At 47.6% G+C, this 23236-nt stretch overlaps 1 protein-coding gene across 1 annotated transcript in view; it reads left to right on the top strand.

Annotated features, from left to right (window-relative positions):
* LOC140391778 (transmembrane protein 182-like) overlaps nucleotides 1-23236 on the top strand; it is a 131244-nt gene that overhangs the window by 11493 nt on the left and 96515 nt on the right. Inside the window, exon 2 of the mRNA XM_072476642.1 lies at nucleotides 20122-20283. Coding sequence (XP_072332743.1) covers nucleotides 20122-20283 — 162 coding nt within the window. The remainder of the gene's footprint in view (nucleotides 1-20121; nucleotides 20284-23236) is intronic.

A 23236-nucleotide genomic window follows, 5' to 3' on the forward strand; every position in this document is an offset into this window, starting at 1 on the left:
CACATCAGCCTCTGAACCCATATAATAGACTGAACCTTCATTAATGAAGTCACATCAGCCTCTGAACCCTTATACTTGGAATTGAATCATCATTTGAGATGTCCCATCAACCCAAAACCCTAACCCAAGCCGAAACAACAATATGAAATCCCATCAATTAAATTGCTAATCCCCAGACTGACCTGTGATTTCGTTGAGGCGGTCTTTCTGTGCCAACCGCGAGTGACCAGACTAATCAGACGATAAGAAGAGGGGAACAATCAATGCGCGGTCGTTTTCCAGTTCTACATTGAGGGCCCTTTGTTCCCCATCCTCCTGTTCATAATCAGTCTAATTCTGATTTCGCAGTTGGATCAGGATCGCCCTGAGAAATCCCGGTTTTCGGCACCAAATGTTGATTCCCAAATTTCTTTCTCTGTCAGTCTGGCCTCAATAAAAGTTGAGATGGATTCGCACGTAAAAAGAAGTTATTTATTTAGCTTGCAAGCTTGATTCATTTCATAGAAATATAAGAGACATCCAGTTTCCTATATCCCAGAAAGCGAATGAACAAAGAAACAAAGGGATCTCTGCAAATCAATTCAAATGGTATCAAGTTTCACATACTCGACGCCCATAGGTCAGCCTATATCCCTCCTGACCTGTTTGATCTATTCTGATTGGCTCACTTCCAATCCCTTTCTCTGGCCCCTATCAATGCAGCATCACTCTCATAGACACACCTCTTCCTACTTTTTCCATGCGGTCTCAAATCCCTTTCTCCCTAACTGCCAGAATCAAAGTGGCTTATTTCTACATTACATTAACTAGTATCTCTAAAGTAACTATTTTATATCACATTCGTCACTACCAGAAGCAAGTTCAGCAAACCTCAGCACCAAGAACTTCCATAGCAAATGTATGACAAAATTAAGGTAGATTTATCAACAATGCAGTCATAGTTTTATTATTACTGGGCAGTATTTGGGAGCCAAAATGCCAGGCAGGTATCAAAGCATTACTGATTAACCTTATAAATTGAGACTGAAGCTGGCAACTTCTTGGTCTGCGGAGCTCAGTCACTTATTACCATAAATAGCGGAGTGTTCATGGATTACTTCAGTTCAATGTAATGCACGTTTCTCTTTCAGAAACACTTGAGTGGAGAAAGGAATTCTGAGGATAATATTGGATAAATAGCACATAACAGGCCAATCAAATCTGGTGTTTAGGCTCCATCAAGACTCCTCCCATTGTAACCTTTATTCCCTTCACCCCCAATGCTTGTCTACCACGTAAATGCATCTCTACTTATTTTCTTCAACCACTCCCCCGGTAACAAGTTCCACATCCTCACCATACTTTGGGAAAGAGCTTTCTTCTGAATTTCTCATTCTATTACTTGGTGACTCTCTTTTATTAATGGCCTCTAGCTATGCTCTTCCCCACAATTGGAATCATTTTCTCTGACCATTCTGTCAAAACCTTTCATAATTTTAAGGACCATCACCCCTCAGACTTCTTCTTTCAAGAGAAAAGTGATCCAGCCTGTGAATATGCATATCCATGCTTTCTAGTCACATCCTGTGCATCCTCTTCAGTGGCACTTTATCTTTTTAATAATATGTTTATTCGAACTGCTTGCAGTACTCTTAATTGTGTTCTACCTTATTCAATGAAGGTTTAGCATAACTTGCCTTCTTTTCAATTCTGGCCCTTTTTAAAATAAATCGTTGTTATTTAGAGCACAGAAGGAGGCTATTTGGCCCAACATGTCCGAACCGACTCTGGAAAGAGCTACCCAGTTAGTCCCATTCTCCAGCTCCCCTGCCCCCACTCCTCAGCTCAAGGAAGAAGGCTCCCTGCTGACCTTACCCTCCCCACCCAAACAGAGACTTCTCCAGCCGCCTCCCCCAAAAGCAAACAAAGAAATGCTAAACACAAACAGTACCAAAAAACAGGAGGGGGGATGGGAAATTCGTCCCCACATAAACATTTCACCCCTACCACCCCTTACAATCTCAACAGTAAACAGCAAACCCAGAAAATGACCCCCTCCAAACCGAAGGGGACGAAAATCCCCCAATCCCTACCCCCACTTCAAACACGTTCCCAACCATTACGAAGTGCCAGCACCCTGGTTCCCAATTGTCAGTTCTCCCCAAGTTTATGCTCCTTAATGAAATCTTCAGCCGCTCATGGGGTCTCGAAATAATATTCCCAGCCTTCGAACGTCACCCATAATTTCGCCGAATAAAGCACCCCGAACCTGATCCGCCGCCGGTGCAGCACCGCCTTGGCCTTGTTGAACCCTACCCGTTGCTGTGCCAACTCGGCTCCGATGTCCTGATAAATTCGGACATTATTCCCCTCCCAGTCGCAGGTACGTTTCTCCCTGGCCCAACGCAAAATCTTCTCTTTCTCCACAAATTTCTGGAGCCTCACGATCACTCCCCAGCTCTAGGCTTCTGCCTCAGGGACCTATGCGCTCAGTCCACTTCAGGGGCCTTATCTAGCAGTCCTCTGTCGCCAGCCCTGCCAGAATCTTTGAGACGGAACTTTCATAGAAGATTTCATAGAATTTACAGTGCAGAAGAAAGCCATTCAGCCCATCGAGTCTGCACCGGCTCTTGGAAAGAGCACCCTACCCAAGATCCACACCTCCACTCTATCCCCATAACCCAGTAACCCCACCCAACAAACACTAAGGGCAACTTTGGACACTAAGGAACTTGTGGTACAACCACCTTCCACCCTTTCAGGCAGGCCCACAATTTGCAGGTTCTGCCTTCTCGACAAAATCTCCTGCTCCTCCACCTTTGCCCTCAACATTTTACGAAGGTCTTCTGCCCCACCTCCGCCTCCAGAGCCACCACACGATCGCTGTGATCGGAGATCACTCCTTCAATCTCCGGAATCTGTGACCCCATGCACCTCTAAACTCTTCTCCACCTATTCCACTGAACTCTTCAGGGATGCCACAGCTCCTTCGATGCCTTCAAGTGATACTCCCGCATTTCCTTCCTCTGCTGGCAGAATTCTTCCTTAATGAATGCTCTCAACTGCTCCATCAGGGGCTTTCCACTTTGCACCTCCCCCCTCAGCCATCCTTACATTGGCTGTTGTACCATAGGATTCCTCCAACACTTTGGCCAGGTCTCCCACCATCTTCTGCTGGGTTTGGTAACCAGTGGACATACCACTCCCGGGGGAAACTACTCCTCTGATTTTCACCTACACCTTTTCACCCAAATTCCACCTAATATCGGGTAAAACAAGCTCCTTTTTGTGCCTTCAAGCAGGAGCCACCTGTGTGCGACCACTCACACCATGGGCGCCACCAGAAATCCCATCCTATAAGCCTTCTTAACAACTGTTTCAACTTGCCTGGCCACCTTCAGAGAAGTATGCACTTTAACTCCGAGATCCTTCTGCCCCTGTACTCCCGTCAAAGTTGTACCATTGAGCCTATATTATTCCCCATGTTTCTGATGCCAAAATGCATTACCTAAGATTTTGCTGCATTGACGTTCATCTGTCAGGTGTCTGCCCATTTGGCCAACTTGTCAATGTCCCTCTGAAGTCAGGGCATCACGGTGACACAGTGGTTAGCACTGCTGTCTCATGGCACCGAGGTTCGATCCAGGCCCTGGATCACTGTCTGTGTGGAGTTTGCACATTTTCCCCGTGTTTGCGTGGGTTTCGCCCCCACAACCCAAAGATGTGCAGGTTAGATGGATTAGCCACTCTCAATTTCCTCTTAATTGGAAAAAATTAATTGGGCACTCTAAATTTATTTTAAAAAAATGTCCCTCTGAAGTCGCTCAGCGTCATCCTCTAATTCATTGTTCTCCCTAGCTTAGTATCATCTGTAAATTTAGACATTTTGCCCTCAACACTCATCTCAAAATCATTTATATAAATCAGTAAAAGCAGGAGTCCCAACACTGAGCCCTGGAGCACACAACTTTCAACGTTTCTTCAGTCTGAGAAATGTCCATCTATACCCACCCTCTGTTTCCTATCCCTTAGCCGACTTCTAATCCATGCTGCCAAGGGTCCATAAATCCCAAACATTTTAATTTGCTCTTCAACCTGCCATTTAGCACCATATCAAATGCTTTCTGAAAGTCCAAATATATAATACATATGGCAGTACCTTCATCCACTGTCTGTGTCACCTCGTCAAAGAACTCAATTAAATTTGTCAAATATGACCTGCCCCTGACAAAGCCATGTTGACTGTCTAGTATCAACTTATGTTTATCTCAGTGTATATTTATCTTGTTCCGTATTATGGCCTCCATCAGTTTTCCCATTACTGATGTCAAGCTGAAAGTTCTGCAGTTTCCTGGGTTATCCTCTGCCCCTTAAACAACGGCATCACATTTCTAACCCTCCAATCCCCAAGACTAATCCTGTATTCAGAGATGCCTGGAAAAGTTCTGTCAATGGTTTTGCAATATGCTCCCTCACTGTGGCGTTCTTTGTGTTGCTTATTTCAGGATGGTTGGCGTTAGACCATAAGACCATAAGACATAGGAGCGGACGTAAGGCAATTTGGCCCATCGAGTCCACTCCACCATTCAATCATGGCTGATTTCAACTCCATTTACCCGCTCTCTCTCCATAGCCCTTAATTCCTCGAGAAATCAAGAATTTATCAAATTCTGTCTTAAAGACACTCAACGTCCCGGCCTCCACCGCCCTCTGTGGCAATGAATTCCTCAGATACACCACTCTCTGGTTGAAGAAATTTCTCCTCACCTCTGTTCTAAAGTGACTCCCTTTTATTCTAAGGCTGTGCCCCCGGGTCCTAGTCTCCCCTGCTAATGGAAACAACTTCCCTACATCCACCCTCTCTCAGCCATTCATTATCTTGTAAGTTTCTATTAGATCTCCCCTCAACCTCTTAAACTCCAATGAATATAATCCTAGGATCCTCAGACGTTCATCGTATGTTAGGCCTACCATTCCTGGGATCATCTGTGTGAATCTCCGCTGGACCCGCTCCAGTGCCAGTATGTCCTTCCTGAGGTGTGGGGCCCAAAATTGCTCACAGTATTCTAAATGGGGCCTAACTAATGCTTTATAAAGCTTCAGAAGTACATCCCTGCTTTTATATTCCAAGCCTCTTGAGACGAATGACAACATTGCATTTGCTTTCTTAATTACGGACTCAACCTGCAAGTTTACCTTGAGAGAATCCTGGACTAGGACTCCCAAGTCCCTTTGCACTTCAGCATTATGAATTTTGTCACCGTTTAGAAAATAGTCCATGCCTCTATTCTTTTTTCCAAAGTGCAAGACCTCGCACTTGCCCACGTTGAATTTCATCAGTCATTTCTTGGACCACTCTCCTAAACTGTCTAAATCTTTCTGCAGAACCCCACCTCCTCCATACTACCTGCCCCTCCACCTATCTTTGTATCATCGGCAAACTTAGCCAGAATGCCCCCAGTCCCATCATCTAGATCGTTAATATATAAAGAGAACAGCTGTGGCCCCAACACTGAACCCTGCGGGATTCACAAAATCTTATTCACAAAGACCACAAAATAGCTTTAACTTAAACAAAGCTATGAATTTAGTATACACAGTTGATTAATAACATCTAAACTACACATCCACAGCTAATCTTGCTACTGGTTTAAACTATGATCTCCACTCACATGCACTGTCTGCTCTTCTGACCTCCACTAGCTAACTCATGCATACATTCCTCCTCTAAGGTCTAGCATCACTGCCTTATATAGTTGTAACTGTAGCTGCCTCTAGTGGCTACTCTCGACACTACATTAACCCTTGCATTGCTGATAGTTACGATAATATCACATTCCCCTTTCTTTGTAAAAGAAGACTTTTATAACGTTGCTGGGATTTTTTCTTTAACCCTTACCTTACCGGTGTAATTCTGACTATTAGCTAGTAACTAACATAACCTCACTATAATCCCGTACATTAATTCGTAATAACTGTTACATCACTTAGATGAGCAAAAGGTTCATTTTACAGTCATCACAAATGAAGTCTCTCTGGTGGTCTTTTTCTTCTCGTAGATTGTCTCAATGGAATGTTCAAGGTATTCGATTGCTCTGCCACATCTTCTTGCTGTGTCTGCGCTAAGTAAGGATCTGGAAAGGCATTTTCCTTCAATATGTTGTCATGTGGTACAATATTCGAAAGCTGAGGTTGAACTTTATACTTGCCATGCAGCAATGCTCATCCGTTTCTCCTGAACAACGATCCCTGTTCTCTTTTTACTAAGTATGACCTAGGTGTTACTTGTTTAAAACTTTTGCAACGTGTTTCCATCCTCCTTCTGGATTCTGAATTCATGAAGTCACCATCTCGATGGTTTGGTTTGTCTATTATAGACCTCTTGTTGCTTCTTTTTCGCTGCCGTGATACATTCACGTACCTCTTTATTATCCATTTCAGGGCTGGTGATCTCTGGTAATGTGGTTCTTCGTCTCTACCCATCAACATTTGAGCAGCTGATAGACCAGTTTATAATGGTGTCGCTTTGTATGCTAACAACGGCAATTATATGTCTTGACCATCATCACTTGCTTTGCGGAATAACTTCTTTATTATCCCTACTCCTTTCTCTGCTTTTCCATTAGACTGAGGATAACTTGGGCTGGAAGTAATATGATTGAAATTAAATTTCTCTGAAAACTGTGTCCGCTCTAACTCAAGAAACAAGGACCATTGTTAGAAACAACGTTAAGAGGTATCCCATGGCGTGCAAAAATTGATTTTGTTGCCTTCATCACCGAACTGGCAGTTGAATCGTTCAGCATCATCACCGCAGGAAAGCTGGAGCAATAGTTTATGACTATCAGGTAGCCATGACCCTGGAAATAGAATAGATTCATGCCCACTTTGTTCCATGGACTTGTAACAATTTCCACCTGTTGCATGGTTTCTTTGCTCTGTGAAGACTGATGCATCTGACAAATTGTACATGCTCGAACATATTGGTCGATATCTCTGTTTATTCCCGACCAATACACCTACTGTCTGGCTCTCCTATGACACTTTTCGATGTCTTTATGACCCTTGTGAATCTGATGCAGAATTCCTAAACGTAAACTGGCAGAAATCACTATCCTGTCTCCCTTCAGCAGGATACCATCTACTGTGGATAGATGATCTCTTATATCTCGAAAGGATGATCAACATCCAGCAGGTCATCCTTCTTTTCGGTATTGTTTCACCTTCTGGGGCGTCAAATCCTTTTCAGTTTTGGCTTTTATGGTCTGTAGTTTGAGGTCAGACACTGGTAGTATCTTGGTAATGAAACAAGCTTGAGATTCCACTATTTGGACTTTCTTGGGTTCTGATATTTCAGCGTTGCCCTGGAATCCGATGTGTCAGCATCATTGGTAGCTTTGGAGAGGTCGTCCACAACATCCAATCTACTCTTGACTCTTCATCTTGGTCAGCTGAAGTACTGGTTGAGTGAATCCTTTCAACCAGCTGCAAACTTGCACAAACATCCACTCCAATTAATGATGAGTTCTCACTCTCTACCACCTCGAAGTCGATGGGTATCTCGATGTTCCCATTCTTAAAAACAAGACAGCAGAGTCCTCTTGTGACTATCTTGTTATTATTGTAATCTTCGGACTTCTGGTGGCGGTGATGTGCTGAGCTGACACCCATCAGGTGGCTCTCCTCTCAATCGGACCCAAGATAGTGAATTTTCTAGGATTCTTGGCTCAAAAGGCCACCCAGAATTCCTTAAAACCCAAAAGGCGTGAGCAGCGAAGAAGCAGAAGAGAAGATGCCAGCAAACAGTGGTTCAAAGGGCCAGTAAGAAGGCAGAAGCGGCGGTAAGGGGCAGGAGCAACGAGTGGACGAAGCGGTGGACCCACGTGGAGAGGCGGAGGGCCTGGCGAACCAAGGAAACGGGCAACTGGCGACCTGAACAGCAGAACATGAACAGGCAGCAACGCCCCCCCACCACAACAGGGGATGGATGAAAAACATTCCTAAAAGAAGAACTGACTGCCATGAGGGAGGCGATTAAGATGGAATTCCAGCTGGTGGTGAAAGAGGTGGTGAAAGAGGTGGCGATGGAAGCAATGGCCGCCCTCCAGCACATGATAGACGGCCTGGGAAAGAAAATGGAAGTCCAGGAAAGGAAGATCCTGGACCTGGAAAGGGCATCAACCGACCAGAGTGATAGGATTGTGGCTCTGGAGACCGAAGTGAAGAGGTAGGTGCTGGCCCAAGGGAATCTGAGGGGAAAGGTAGAGGACCAGGAAAACACATCCAGATGACAGAATGTCCAAATTGTAGGACTGGCAGAGAGGGTTGAGGGAAGGGACCCAACAGACTACATCACCCAATTGCTGGGCAACCGAGTCGGGAGGGGCAGCTTCCCAAAGCCCCCAGAACTTGACAGGGCACACCGGTCGCTCCGACCGAAACCCAAGACTGCGGAGCAGCTGAGAGCGATAATCGTAAAGCTACGCCGGTACCAGGACCGGGAGAAAATATCCGAAGGTGGGCCCAACAGATAAAGTCGTGCTTGTGGGAAGGACACAGAATAAGGGTATATCAGGACATTGGGGTGGATCTGGCAAAAAAAGGCTGAATTTAATATGGCAATATCGGCACTCTACAAGAGCGGGGTGAGGTTCAGCATGTTGTTCCCGGCCAGACTCTGGGTAACGTACAAGGGGAAAGAACACTACTTCGGCACCCCGGCGGAGGCCGAAGAGTTCGTGAAAACCAACAATCTCGAGAAGGAACAAACGAGGCAATGGTAGGGGAAGCTTGGAAGAAGATGGAAAGCGGAGGACGAAACGGGACCAGGATCTATTGTACAGACTCTGTATTTGCTGAGGACCGTGCTGCCTCGTTCTCGGATTAAAGTAGGAAGACAGAGAGAGGGGAGCAAGGATGGGGGAAATAGGTGAGAGCGCGAAGAAGGGAATGGAGACAGGCAGATAGAACAGAGACAGGGCGAGACCAGCCCAGGAAGGGGAGCCACCATCATAGCAGGGAGGACTAGCACGGGAAGACAAGCAGTAAAGGGGGCCGCGGCGCACCTCTCAGGGAGAGTGAGCGTCTGGCCAAGGGGGAGGGGGGGCAGGACAGAAAGCGGGGTGAATACAGAGGGGGAGGGTGGGGGGAGACAGGGAGGGGAAGGGGGGAATGGGGTGGGGGGACTCACAGAACAGGAAAGGGGCAGAAAGATAGGAAAGGGTTGACAGCGAGAAAGGAACAGACCTCGGTGGGCATGAAACAGGCCAAGGAACAAAGTTGGTGCCGCAAGCAGCCCCTTTGGAGGGTCCCTAAACAAATGGAGACCTCAGAGTGCAGGGCACAACCATGTTGGCAGCCATGTTGGGTGCCCCCTAGACAAAGGGAAACCCCAGAGCGCAGGGGCTCAACTTCATGGTGAGAATGGCAACCGCGGCCATTTTGGACGCCCCCCTAACAAAGGGAAACCCCGGAGTGCTGGGTTGTGCCCACCAGGTAAGTATGGTTGATCCTGCAGGACTGGGGGGTCAGAAGCCCCCCCACCAGGATAGTCATCTGGAATGTAAGGGGACTTAACGGCCCAGTAAAAAGATTCAGAGTCTTCGCGCACGTGAGGAGGCTGAAGGCGGACATAGTCTACCTGCAGGAGACACACCTGAGGGTGAAGGACAGATTACTGGTAAGGAAGGGCTGGGTGGGACAGACATACCATTCATGCTACGGAATGAGGGCGAGGGAAGTAGCCATATTGATTAGTAAGAGGATAAGACTTACGGAGACGAGGATGGTCACGAACCCAGGGGGACGGTATGTCATGGCCTGCGGTGTCCTGGAAGGGGCACCGATGGTACTGGTGAATGTGTACGCTCCCAACCGGGGCGACACAGACTTTATTAAAAAATCCATGGCGGAAATGCCTGACATTGACACGCACTGACTGATTATGGGAGGTGACTTCAACTGTGTACAGGACCCGCTTACTGACCGATCGAGTCCCAAAATGGGGAAAAGGACAGGCATGGTTACGGAACTGGGAGCATCTATGGAGCAGATGGGGGCGGTGGACCGGGAGAAAAAGAATTCTCATTCTTTTCACAAGTACATAGGTTATATACAACTTCTTTGCAATGGGGAAATTGGTGCTTCCAGGAATTAGAGAAGCGGAATACTCCGTGATAGTCATCTCCGACCATGCCCCACGTGGATGTGAGGTTGGAGACAGGCAGTGCCCAGCGCCCCACATGGAGGCTGGACATGGACCTCCTGGCTGACAAGGCCTTCTGCCAGAAATCATCGCAGGCCATAGGCAACTATGTGAGTAACAACCGGAACGGGGATTCCCGGGGTTGGCTATGGACTGAGTGGTCACGCACAGGGCAGCTCCTGCTTGAAGACACAGAAAGGAGTGGGTGGGATTTTGATGAAAAGGCGTAGGTGAATGTTGGAGGAGTAGTTTCCCCCGGGAGCGGTATGTCTATTGGCTAGCAGACCCTGCAGAACAGTGAGAGAACAGGCTAAAGAGTTGGAAGCCTGTTCTGCAGCAACAGCCAGAGTAAGCACGGTGGCAGGGGAAGGGCTGGTGCAAGCTGGAAGGCCCCAGATGGAGGAGCTGATGGCGTTTATTCAAGAGGAATTCTGCCAGCAGTGGAAGGAAATGCGGGAGGATCGCTCGAAGGCCATCGAAGGAGCTGTGGTGCCCCTGAAGAGTTCTCTAGAACGGGTGGAGAAGTGTTTGAAGGTGCAGGGGTCGCAGATTCGGCAGATCGAAGGAGTGATCTTGGACCACAGCGATCATGTGGTGGCTCTGAAGGGGGAGGTGGGGCTCCGAGGAGACCTGTGTAAAACGTTGAGGGCAAAGGTGGAGAAACAGGAGAATGCCTCGAGAAAGCAGAACCTGTGAATAATGGGCCTGCCTGAAGGAGTGGAAGGTGTGAGTGTCACGAGGTACGTCTCGAGGATGCTGGCGGGCTGGTGGCAGAAGGGGTGATAGATAAGGCGCCTGAAGTGGACCGAATGCATAGGTCCCTGAGGGAGAAGTCTAAAGTGAGGAGCCGCCGCGGGCGGTCATCGTGAGACTCCACAAATTTGTGGCGAAAGAGAAGATTCTGCGATGGGCCAGGGAGAAGCGCACCTGCGACTGGGAGGAGAATAGCGTCTGAATTTATCAGGACATCGGAGCCGTGTCGGCAAAGCAGTGGGCAGGTTCCAACAAGGCCAAGGCGGAGCTGTACCGGCGGCAGATCAGGATTGGGGTGCTCTACCCGGTGAAATTATGGGTGACGTTCGGAGGACGGGAGTATTATTTCGAGACCCCAGAAGCGGCCAAAGACTTTATTAAGGAGCATAAACTGTGGGAGAACTAAATGGACAATGCTTGCGAACTGGGGTGCTGGCACTTTATAATGGTTGGAAGCATGTTTGAAGTGGGGGTAGGGATTGGGGGATTTTCGTCTTTTTGCTGTTTATTGTTGAGATTGTACGGGTGAAGAGTTTATGTTGGGATGGATGTTCCCATCCCCCCCTCCTGTATTATGGGACTGTTTGTGTTTAACATCTGTTTGTTTGCTTTTGGAGAAGGCAGCCTGGAATTCAGGAGAAGTCCTTGTGTGGGTGGGGGAGGGTAAGGTCAGCAAGGAGCCTTCCTCCTTGAGCTGAGGAGTGCGGGGAAGGGAAGGAGGGTGCCTTTTGTTGTGTTGGGCGCTCAGGATCCGTGGAACACTTACAGGTCACCAACACTTGAAATAGTGCAACAATATTTTTTTGAGTCATTAACAGTTTAACATACTCTCACCGTGGGTTAACACGATACTAGCTTTAACTAAAGACCTTTGCCTTGTCCTAACCAGTCGATGCACTCAGCACATGGTGAATGTCTGTGCTGCAGGCTGTGAGCTCTGTCCTACTAGGAAGCTGCAGCTCGAATGAATGGGAATTCTGACGCCCCCTGTCTTTATAGTGCGTGTGCTCTAACTGGTGATTGGCTGCGGTGTTGTGTGTGTTGATTGGTCCCACTGTGTGTCCATCAGTGTGTGTGTCTGCACCATGATATACTGGCGTATATTATGACACCTTTGGGCAGGGGTGGCTGTGCTAGCAGGTGATGCTGGTGAACGGATGTGAGGTGCTGGGGAGAAGGCCGAGAGGGGTGCCCGGGTGGAGGGGGGAAAGGGGGAGGGGGAGAATGGGCGAGGTTGTTGCGATGTGGCAGGGGGTGAGAGATGACATGGTCAGGGACAGAGAAAGGGGCCATCTGGGATGGGCTAGGTATAGAGTGGAATTTAGGGAGTCGGAGTTAAGTGGGGAAGATGACGGACGGTAGAGGGGATTGGCGGCATAAGCCTTCGGGAAGGCTGGTAACGTGGAACGTCCGGGGACTGAATGGGCCGGTTAAAATGTCACGGGTGTTCGCGCACCTCAGGAACTTGAAAGCGTTGGTGGTCTTTCTGTAAGAGACGCACCTCCGTGTGAAGGACCAGGTTATGTTAAAGAAGGGGTGGGTCAGGCAGGTTATTCACTCGGGGTTTGATTTGAAATTGAGGGGTGTGGTGATTTTAATAAGCAACAAAATGGGATTTGTGAGTGCGAAGGAGGTGAGGGATCCGGGTGGGAGATATGTGATTATGAGTGGGGAATTGGAAGGGGTAGTGGTGGTGTTGGTAAATGTGTACACCCCAAATTGGGATGATGTGGGTTTTATGAGGGGGTTGCTGGCAGCGATCCCGGATTTGGCCACGTACCAGTAGATCATGGGAGGAGATTTTAACTGTGTCCTAGAGCCGAGGGTGGATAGGTCGAGCTCCAGGTCGATGGGTAGGGTACGAATGGCAAGGGAGCTGGGGGGGGTTTATGGGGAGGATGGGTATAGTGGGCCCATGGCACTTTCAGAACCCGGGGGAAGGGAGTATTCCTTCTTTTCACACGTCCATAAGGATTGATTACTTTGTAGTGGGTCGGGAGACTTTGGTTGGGATGGAGGGGCCGTTAAGATAGTTATCTCGGATCATGCGCCCCACTGGCTGGAGATTTGGTTTAGATCGGGGCGGGAGCTGGGGTGGAGGTTTGCCTCGTGGTTGTTGGCGGATCGAGGTTTTTGTGATAAGGTGCGGGAGATTAAGGAGTATGTGGAGCTGAATCAGAATGAGGAGGTGTCGGCGGCCATTTTTTGTGAAGCACTGAAGGCAGTGGTCTGAGCGGAAATTATTTTGTTTAAGGCTCATGCGGATAGGGAAAGGAGGGAGGAACATGACCGTCTAGTGAGTGAGGTAGTGGAGGTGGACAGGGAATATTCAAGGGTGCCCACCGTGGAGGGATTGGCAAGGAGGAAAAGTTGCAGGGGCAGTTTGACAGGTTGACAACAGGGAGGGCATTTAGGCAACTGCGTAGGGCAAGAGGTGTGCAATATGAGTATGGGGTGAAGGCGAACCGCATACTGGCGCACCAGCTGCGGAGGCAGGCTGCGTCCAGGGAAATATTGAAGATACGGACTGGGGGTGTGGTGTTGGAGCCAGGGAGGATAAACGAGGCGTTAAGGGAGTACTACCAGGGACTTTATGAGGCGAACCCAGAGGGTGAGGAGGGGGATATGAGGCGGTTTCTGGAAGATAAAGTATGAGTTAAAAGGCGCAGCAGGGGGTTTGAGAAAAGGTAGGGGATGTTTGTGACCATGTTTGAGGAACTATTCTTCACAGGGGGCTGGTTGGAGGCGGTAAGTTGGGGAGGGTGAAAAAAGGGAAAAATCTGTACAGACGGTATTATTGATTGTTGGGAAGTATGTTTCCCGTGGTGTTTTTTTGCTGTAACCTGCTTTGATGCAAGTTTGTAAAACAAAAAAAACAACAGGAACGGGGAGGTCTCACCCTCCACGTTCTGCGGGGCACTAAAGGCTGTGATCAGAGGGGAAATTATAGCCTACAAGGCATGTAGAGATAGGGAAGAGAGAGAGGCCAGGCAACAGCTCATCGACTCCATCGTGGAGGTCAACAGACAGTACTCCGAGGGCCCGACCATAGAGCTACTGGAGGAGAGGAAAAAGCTACAAATGAACCTTCACCTGCTATCCACTAGGAAAGCAGTACACCAACTCCGCCAGACAGGGGACACCTTTTATGAACAATGAGAAAAGGCTGGCCACCTACTGGCTCACCAGCTGCGAAAACAGGCACCTCAGAACCTCCCGAAGGGGACATGGGGATGAAACAGTTCATCGACGGACTGAAAATGCCGGTTGTGGGGAAGGACAGACGGAGGGAGCTGGAAGCACTAATAGACCTGGCAGAAATCATGGAGAGCATCAGCTCCATGCAGGCGGGGAAGGCACCGGGGCCGGACAGGTTCCCGCCGGACTTCTACAAAAAATTCCGACCAGCCCTGGCCCCACATCTAAGGGACATGTTCGCAGACTCGCTAGCAAGGGCCATTTTGCCTCCTACACTAGCACAGGCCACAATTTCATTAATACCCGACGGAATGTGGATCAAATAGATCCATTTCGCTGCTGAATGTGGAATCAAAAATACTCGCACAGATCCTGGCCAAAAGGCTGGAGAACTCTGTACCAGAGGTGGTTGTTGAAGACCAAACGAGCTTTGTCAAGGGTAGGCAAATCACTGCGAACATTAGGCGGCTGTTGAACGTAATAATGACACCCCCCCCCCTTCCCCTCGGGGAGAGAACACCAGACGTGATCGTCTCCTTGGACGCGGAAAAGGCCTTCGACAGAGTTGAATGGAAGTACCTCCGAGGTGCTGGAACTGTTTGGGCTAGGAGCGGGATTCACCATCTGGGTGAGACTCCTGTACAACGTTCCAAGGCGAGCGTTCAAACTAACACCACCAACTCTGAATACTTCCAGCTACAAAGAGACATAAGGCAAGGATGCCCATTGTCCCTGCTCCTGTTTGCATTAGCAATTGAACCCCTGCCGATAGCCTTACGGGACGCAAAGAGGTGACAGAGAGCACAGAGTTTCACTCGATGCAGATGACCTGCTCCCGAACGTCTCAAAGCCACAGGAAGGACTGAAAGCAATCATGCGGATCCTAAGAAAGTTCGGAACATTCTCAGGTTACAAACGCAACCTGGGAAAAAGTGAGGCATCCCAGTGAACCCAAAGGGGCAAGGGACAGAGTTGGAGGGACTCCCGTTCAAAAGAGCCCCAAATAGATTCCGATACCTGGGGATCCAAATAGCCAAGGACTGGACACAGATCCACAAGTGGAACCTGACCAACCTGGTGGAGGAAGTCAAAAAGGACCTAAAGAGGTGTGACGCAGTCCCACTTTCCCTGGCGGGGAGAGTGCAGACGATCAAAATGAACGTGCTGCCGAGGTTCCTCTTCCTGTTTAGGTCCATACCGATCTTCATCCCAAAGCCTTCTTCCAGAACCTAGATAGCTTAATTATGGCATTTGTGTGGGGGGCCAAAAATCCAAGAGTCCCCAAATCAACACTGCAAAGGAGGAAAATTATGGGAGGCCTTGTGCTGCCAAACCTGCAAAATTACCACTGGGCAGCAACAGCGGAAAGAGGGGGATGGGTGCAAGAACCCAACTCGGAGTAGGTGCAGATGGAGGAGGCCTCCTGCAAGGGAACAACCCTCCTGGCCCGGGCCACGACAGTACTCCCACTGCCCTCGACGAAATATACATCGAGCCCAGTGGTAGCGGCCACACTGAAAACGTGGGGTCAACTAAGACAGCACTTCGGGCTGACCAAGATGTCCCCCATGGCCCCCATCTGCGGTAACCACAGATTCCTGCCAGCCATGCCAGACACAACGTTTAAAAAATGGAAACAGGACAAGGGAACGCTGACAGTTAGGGACTTCCATGTAGAACACAAACTAGCGACGCTGAACAAACTAACAGAGGAATGGGAACTACCGACAGGGCAGGAAATGAGACACTTACAAATAAAACTCTTCCTCTGCAAAGAGACTGTAGGATACCCCTGGGCCCCGGAGACTACACCATTAGAGGACCTGATGACCATGGACAATAAGGAAGGGGCACTCTGTGGTAAAATATACGGACAGCTACTGGACAGAGCCCAAAGCCCACTGGGCGATACCAAATGGAAATGGGAGGATGAACTGGGGACAAAAGTGAGGTGGGGACTCTGGAGCGAAGCACTGAGCAGGGCCAGCCCCACCTCCTCCTGTGCAAGGCTCAGCCTAATTCAGTTCAAAGTGGTGCACAGAGTACACCTGACCAGCACGGTAGCACAGGGGCAGCACGGTAGCACAGTTGTTAGCACAACTGCTTCACAGCTCCAGGGTCCCAGGTTCGATTCCCGGCTTGGATCACTGTCTGTGCGGAGTCTGCATGTCTGTGCGGAGTCTGCACATTCTCCCCGTGTCTGCGTCGGATTCCTCCGGGTGTTCTGGTTTCCTCCCACAGTCCAAAGTTGTGCAGGTTAGGTGGATTGGCCATGATAAATTGCCCTTAGTGTCCAAAAAAGGTTCAGTGGGGTTACTGGGTTACGAGGATAGGGTGGAGGCATGGGCTTAAGTAGGGTGCTCTTTTCAAGAGCCAGTGCAGACTCGATGTGCCAAATAGCCTCCTTCTGCACTGTAAATGTAATGATTCTATGAACCCGAATGAGCAGGTTCTTCCCGGAGGTGGAAGACAAATGTGAACAGTGCCAGAGGGGCCCGGCCAACCACACCCACATGTTCTGGGCTTGTCCCAAGCTTGCTGGGTTCTGGACAGACTTCTATGAGGCAGACATCTATGAGGCAATGTCCAAAGTTGTGGGGGGGTGAAGGTGAAGCCATGCCTAAATGTGGCAACCTTCGGAGTACCAGAGCAGCGAGAGCTATACATGGGGAAGTGGACCAGCGCCCTAGCTTTCGCTTCCCTAATCGCACGCCGGAGAATCCTGCTCAGCTGGCGATCAGCAGCACCACCCACTGGGACTGCAGACTGAATTTCTCCACCTGGAGAAGATCAAATACGTCATCCGAGGGACGGAGGAAGGCTTCCTTACTACATGGGGGCAATTCCAAATGGTCAGTTCCAAAACCTGTTTGAGGCCAACAACAGCCAATAGAGAGGGAACTGCAAGGATTAAAAAGGGAAAAGAAAAAACAAAAGAAAAGGAGGAACGCCAGGGACACACAACCCAGGGGGGATGATGGGGGGAGGAGGCAGAGAGTCTGAGATGGACAAAGAGGGACAACACTGGGGGAGGGGAGGGAGAGAGGGGGTAACCCCACCTCATCCACAAAAAGAACACGGCTGAAGCCGACGAAGGGAGAAAAGAAAGGGGGGGGAAAGGGAGGGGGAGCACACCCCCAGATCGACCAGGGAGGACATCAAGGGGGATGGGTGGGGTAAGACGGGGAGGGATTAAGGAAATGGGGGCTGGGGCCAAGCTGGGGGGGACGGGGACACGCAGAACTAGACCCCAACAATTTGTAAATAAAGAAACAGAAGGCAACAGCCATTTTACATTGTACAATAAATGAAAATGAACGGCAATGTACATAATTTTGAAAATGCCAATAAAAAGATTTTTTTAAAAATCATTGTAATCTTCGAGCCTACAAGTGAATTGTTTTATTCGTGGTTTGTCAATAGCTTGCTTTAAAGATTGGTGGATGATAATATTTGTGTGCGCTCCTGTGTCAATTTTAAATAGTATTCATTTTCCATTTATTTCTAATGAGACAGTCCACTCCTTAATTATCATCGAGAGCTCTTTTATTGGCCTTTCATTTCGATCCAGTAAATTAATCCTAGTGACTGCTTCTGTCATGAAAGTATCCAAAAGTGAATATGGAGAGAAATCCTCCCTATCAGCTATGATGTTGGATTTTTTCTCTGCACTCTGCACACTTTGGATCCATCTGAAATCACGATGGTAGCACACTGTTGCTTCACAGCTCCAGCGTCCGAGGTTCGATTCCTGGCTTGGGTCACTGTCTGTGTGGAATCTGCACGTTTTCCCCGTATCTGTGTGCGTTTCCTCCGGGTGCTCCGGTTTCCTCCCAGAAGTCGCAAAAGACATGCTGTTAGGTAATTTGGACATTCTGAATTCTCCCTCTGTGTATCCGAACAGGTGCCAGAATGTGGCGACTAGGGGCTTTTCACAGTAACTTCATTGCAGTGTTAATGTAAGCCTGCTTGTGAGAATAAAGATTATTATTATTGTAGGACTTTTAAAATTTGGTTACTGGAACAGTTGCTGATAAACAACACTGTGCTGCAAAGTGGTTAAGTTTGCAACATTTGGAACATTGCCTTTTGACGGACAATTCTTTTTAATGTGCGCGTATCCACAGCGTGTGCACATCATCACACTCATGACGTTACTTTCAAAATGGCTACCGGCCATTGTATGGAGTTTTCTTTGCTGCGACACAGCATTAATGGCATCTGCCACGTTTCCCGATTTTGCGCTCTTTTCTTTTGCCACAAACTCTACATATTCACTCGATGCCTGTTCGCTGGCCTTGCACATATTAATAGTGTCTTCAATTGATAAAACCAGTCATCTTAGCATTTTCTCATGCAAACTTTGATCATTTATCCCGAACACAACTTGATCACGCAGCATAGAATCGGAGGTTGGGGAAAAATTACAGGACTGCGCACGCAACCTTAGAGTTGAGATGAAGGAATCTACTGACTTTGCTCTTAACTGCAGCGTTTTCTTAACATGTAGCGATCATTGAATTTTCTCAGGATCAGTAATTTTTGTAGCACCATGTTGTATTTATTTTTGTCCACATTGCACTGAATTCAAACAAATTAAAAAGTTCTCATGCTTGTGGTCCAGCCAAATTTAATAGGAGTGCTATTTTCCTGTGGTGTGAGGCATTTTCAAGCCGGAGGCAGAAATGAAAATTTCAAACTGTTGCTTAAAGAAAGCCCAGTTCTGGCATTGTTTACTGTATGTCTTGAAGTGGTCAGGCTTCTTAAGACCTTACATCTTCTGATTAGGTCGTAGATTTTTTTCTGAGTTGTAGCTTCTGGATTGCTTCTTCAATCACATAATGCTATTCTTACCTAATCTAACTGCTGTTTATTACAAGAAATATACTTCTGGTACCATGTGGTGTTATTTGTGTGCTTATTTCAGGATGGTTGGCGTAGTGTTCACAAAGACCACAAAATAGCTTTAAAGTAAACAAAGCTATGAATTTATTTACACTACTAACTTGGATTTGACACATACTCCTTAAGAATACTTAATTGATTAATGACATCCAAACTACACTCATCTACAACTAATCTCACTACTGGTTTAAACTATGATCGACACTCACTTGCACTATCTGCTCTTGTGACCTTCACTAGCTAACTCCTGCATACACTCATCCTCTAAGGTCTAGCATCACAGCCTTATATAGTTGTAACTGTAGCTCCCTCTAGAGGCTACTCTTGACATTACATGAACCTTTGGAATGCGGATAGTTATGATTATACCACACTTATCTCTCTCAGCAATCTAGGTTGCATCTCATCCGGGCCTGGCGACTTCTCATGAGAATTCAAAATCCAGAAGGATGGCAACACGTTGCAATATGTGTTTGCGCAGCCTGCCATTCTTTCCTCATGCTTCCTCATCGCCTTCCTTATTTCGTTGGCTGGTTTAGCTCAGTGGGCTAGACAGCTGGTTTGTGACGCAGAACAAGGCCAGCAGCATGGGTTTAATTCCCGTTCCAGCTGAGAATTCTGAATTCTCCCTCTATGGACTGGAACAGGCGCTGGAATATGGCGACGAGGAGATTTTCACAGTAACCTCATTGCAGTGTTAATGGAAGCCTAGTTGTGACAATAATGATTTTCATATTTCATTTCATCCTTAGCCTCTCTGCTCCATTTGAGAAACTCTTCCTGATTTCTATTGGTATTATTAATCCGGCATACATCATACGCCTCTTTTTCTTCCTTATTTTATCTGGGCTTTGTTTTCTTCTTTATTTTGGCCTTGTTAATCTGTGGCACAACCTTTAATGCTGTACTTGTACTCTTACCTTTGTTCCTCTACCCATCTACACTTGCAATTTCCTAGTAACACATGGTCTCCCTATTTCTACAAATATGTACTATCCTCACGTTTTTCTGCACAGAATTTAATTTGTCAAATATTTGCTGATTCAGCAAGTTTAATATTGTCCACTTCTAATTTGTTGCAGCGCTCCAATTCAACTGGACCAAATCAGGAACACTTCAACGGGAAGGAGAATTCAACTGGAGTGAATCAACCAGTACCCACAACTAAACCAGCTGTCCGTAAACAGCGACAAATTGCAGTTCAAAATACAGAACCACCCAATTGGGATATAACCTTATTTTGTGTGAGTCCTACATCTAAACCATTTAAAATTACTTTATCTTACTTAACCTATTAATTTACTCACCGCTGATGTCCGTAATTTACCTTGTGTTGAGGTTGTTGGGACATGTGCATGAATGTCCCAGTTAGCAGCTCCCTTCCCTCACAACTATACATCCATACTTGTGAGCATGTACCTGGTCTGCTTGTTGCTCAAAAGCATTGGCACAACTGAAATCAAGTGGAAAGAGGAACTAAGACCACATCCTATGGTACCTGGACTTCATTATCAAGTTACTGCTCACAGGCAATATGATACTGCACAATTGTATTTAGTTAAATTCTGAAATCTCATTAGCAGTGGGAAAGCTTCTGGAAATAATTATTCAGGATAGAATTAGTAGTCACATAGAAAATATGGATTAACTAGGAAGAGGCAATATTGTTTTCCAAAGGGGAAATCATGTTGAGCAAACTTTTTGAGGAGGCAACAGAAAGGGTTGATGAGAGGGTTGATGAGAGTAATGCTGCTGAAGTTTCATAAGACATGCGGTACAGTGCCACACAACAGGGCCGCGAATCACGCAACGCTGCTCTGACGCCGGTCTGCCGATTGTCCGATGACCAGAGAATCGGTGGCATTGGCGTTGGCATAGACGGCGCGGCACTGGTCCCGGCGATTCTCCCCATGCGATGGACCTAGTGCCCGCCGAGTTAGGCTGAGTCCCACCGGCATTGTTCTCTTGGGGTCCTACCCGGCGGGACCTCGCCGTTCATGCTTTGGGGGCCGGCCTGGTGGGGGGGGAGTGGGGTTCCGACTCTTGGGGGGGGGGCCTCCACGGTGTCCTTACCTGCGATCGGGGCCTACCGATCGACGGGCAGGCTTATCCCGGTGGGGGACTATGTTCCTCCACGCCGGGCCCCTGTAGGTCTCCGCCATGTTGCGCGGGGCGGCGTGGAGAAGGCAACTCACGCGCATGCACAAACCCGCACCGCCCGTGCTGACGTCCGTATCGGCAGCTGGAGCAGCGTGAGGCTCTCCAGTGCCGTGCTGGCATCCTGTGCGGTGCAGGATCGCTGATCCTGGGGTCAGGTGACACTGTCGTAAAACGCTCTAGCGTTTATGATGGCGTCAACACTTAGCCCCAATATCGGAGAACCCCGACCCAGATTTGTGTATTGATTAGGAAGAGCCAGTGCAATTTGGAAAATTATTGAGGTAAGGAAGAAAAAGCGTGCTTGTGACAGGTATCAGGAAGAAAATATAGTTGAGAAATAGAAAAGGTTCAGAGTAGAGTACAGGGGATCGTTTCAAAGCTTGTGAATGACACAAAACTTGGAAGTAATGTAAACTGTGAAGAGGACAGTGTAGAACTTCAAAAGGACATGGATAAGTTGGTGGAGTGGGCAGATGGGTGGCAGATAAAGTTCATTGCAAGGAAGTGTGAAGTGATGCATTTTGGTGGGAAAAACCTGGAGAGATACTTTAAAATAAGTCGTAAAATTGCTGAAGGGGTGCAGGGGCAGAGGGACTTGGTTGTAAACGTGCATTGATCATTGGAGGTAGCAAGACAGATGGAGAGAGCAATTAAAAAAGCATATAGTATTCTTGGCTTTACTAATAGGGTCAAAGAATACAAAGGAAAGGAGGTCAAGTTCCTTCAGAACCCTTTTTGAAAGTCTGTAATCTGGAGCAGCTTCCTTTCAGACCTTCTGAGTGACCTCCACAGCCTTCTGCTGTAACTGTTCTATAGATATGTGAAGAGAAAAAGACCGGTGAAGACAAATGTAAGTCGCTTACAGTTAGAATCAGGTGAATTCATAATGGGCAACAAAGAAATGTCAGAACAGTTGAACAAATACGTTGGATTTGTCTTCACTATGGGGGACATAAATATTTTTTCTTGAAAGACTAGGGGACAGAGGATCTAGCATGAAGGAGGAACCAAAGGAAATCCTTATTACTCAGGAAATTGTATTGGGGAAATTGATGTGATTAAAACCCAATAAGTCCCCAGAGCCTAACGCTCTGCATCCCAGAGTGTTTAAGGAAGTGGCCGTAGAAGTAGTGGACGCATTGGTGATCATTTTCTAGCATTCTATGAACTCTGGAAGATTTCTATGGATTGGAGGATAGCTAATCTGACCCTACTTTTTAAAAAAGGATGGAGAGAGAAAACGGGGAATTATAGACCGGTTCTCCTGACATTGGTGGTGGGAAAATGTTGGAGTCAATTATTAAGGATGAAATAACTGAGCATCTGGTAAGCGGGGACAGGATCGGTCTAAGTCAACATGGATTCACTAAAGGGAAATCATGCTTGACAAATCTTCCGGATTTTTTTGAGGATGTGATCAGTAGAGTGGACAAGGCTGAACTAGTGGTTGCTGTGTATCTGGACTTTAAAAAGGCTCTTGACAAGGTCCCATTCAAGAGATTAGTGAGCTAAATGAAAGCTCATGGAATTGGGGGTAATGTATTGATGTGGATAGAGAACTGGTTGACAGACAGGAAGCAGAGTGGGAATAAATGGGTCCTTTTCAGTGTGTACTGTGAGGAGGATGCAAAGAGGCTGCAGGGTGTCTTGGGCAGGCTGGCTGAGTGGGCAAATACTTGGTAAATACAGTATAATGTGCGTAAATGTGAGGTTATCCACTTTCGTGGCAAAAACAGGAAGGCAGATTATTATCTGAATGGTGGCAGTTTAGGAAAAGGGGAAGTGCAACAAAATCTGGTTGTCATGGTGGAACAGTCGCTGAAGGTTGGCATGCAGGTACAGCAGGCGGTGAGGAATGCTGGCACTCATAGCAAGTGGATTTGAGTATAGGGTTAGGGATGTCTTACTGCAGTATTACAGGGCCTTGGTGTATTGTGTGCAGTTTTAGTCTCCGAGTTTGAGGAAGGACATTCTTGCTATTGAGGGTGTCCAGCAAAGGTTCACCGGACTAATTCCCGGGATGGCACGACTGACATA

Source organism: Scyliorhinus torazame, chromosome 15, assembly GCF_047496885.1.
Source record: "Scyliorhinus torazame isolate Kashiwa2021f chromosome 15, sScyTor2.1, whole genome shotgun sequence".
Lineage (NCBI taxonomy): Eukaryota > Metazoa > Chordata > Chondrichthyes > Carcharhiniformes > Scyliorhinidae > Scyliorhinus > Scyliorhinus torazame.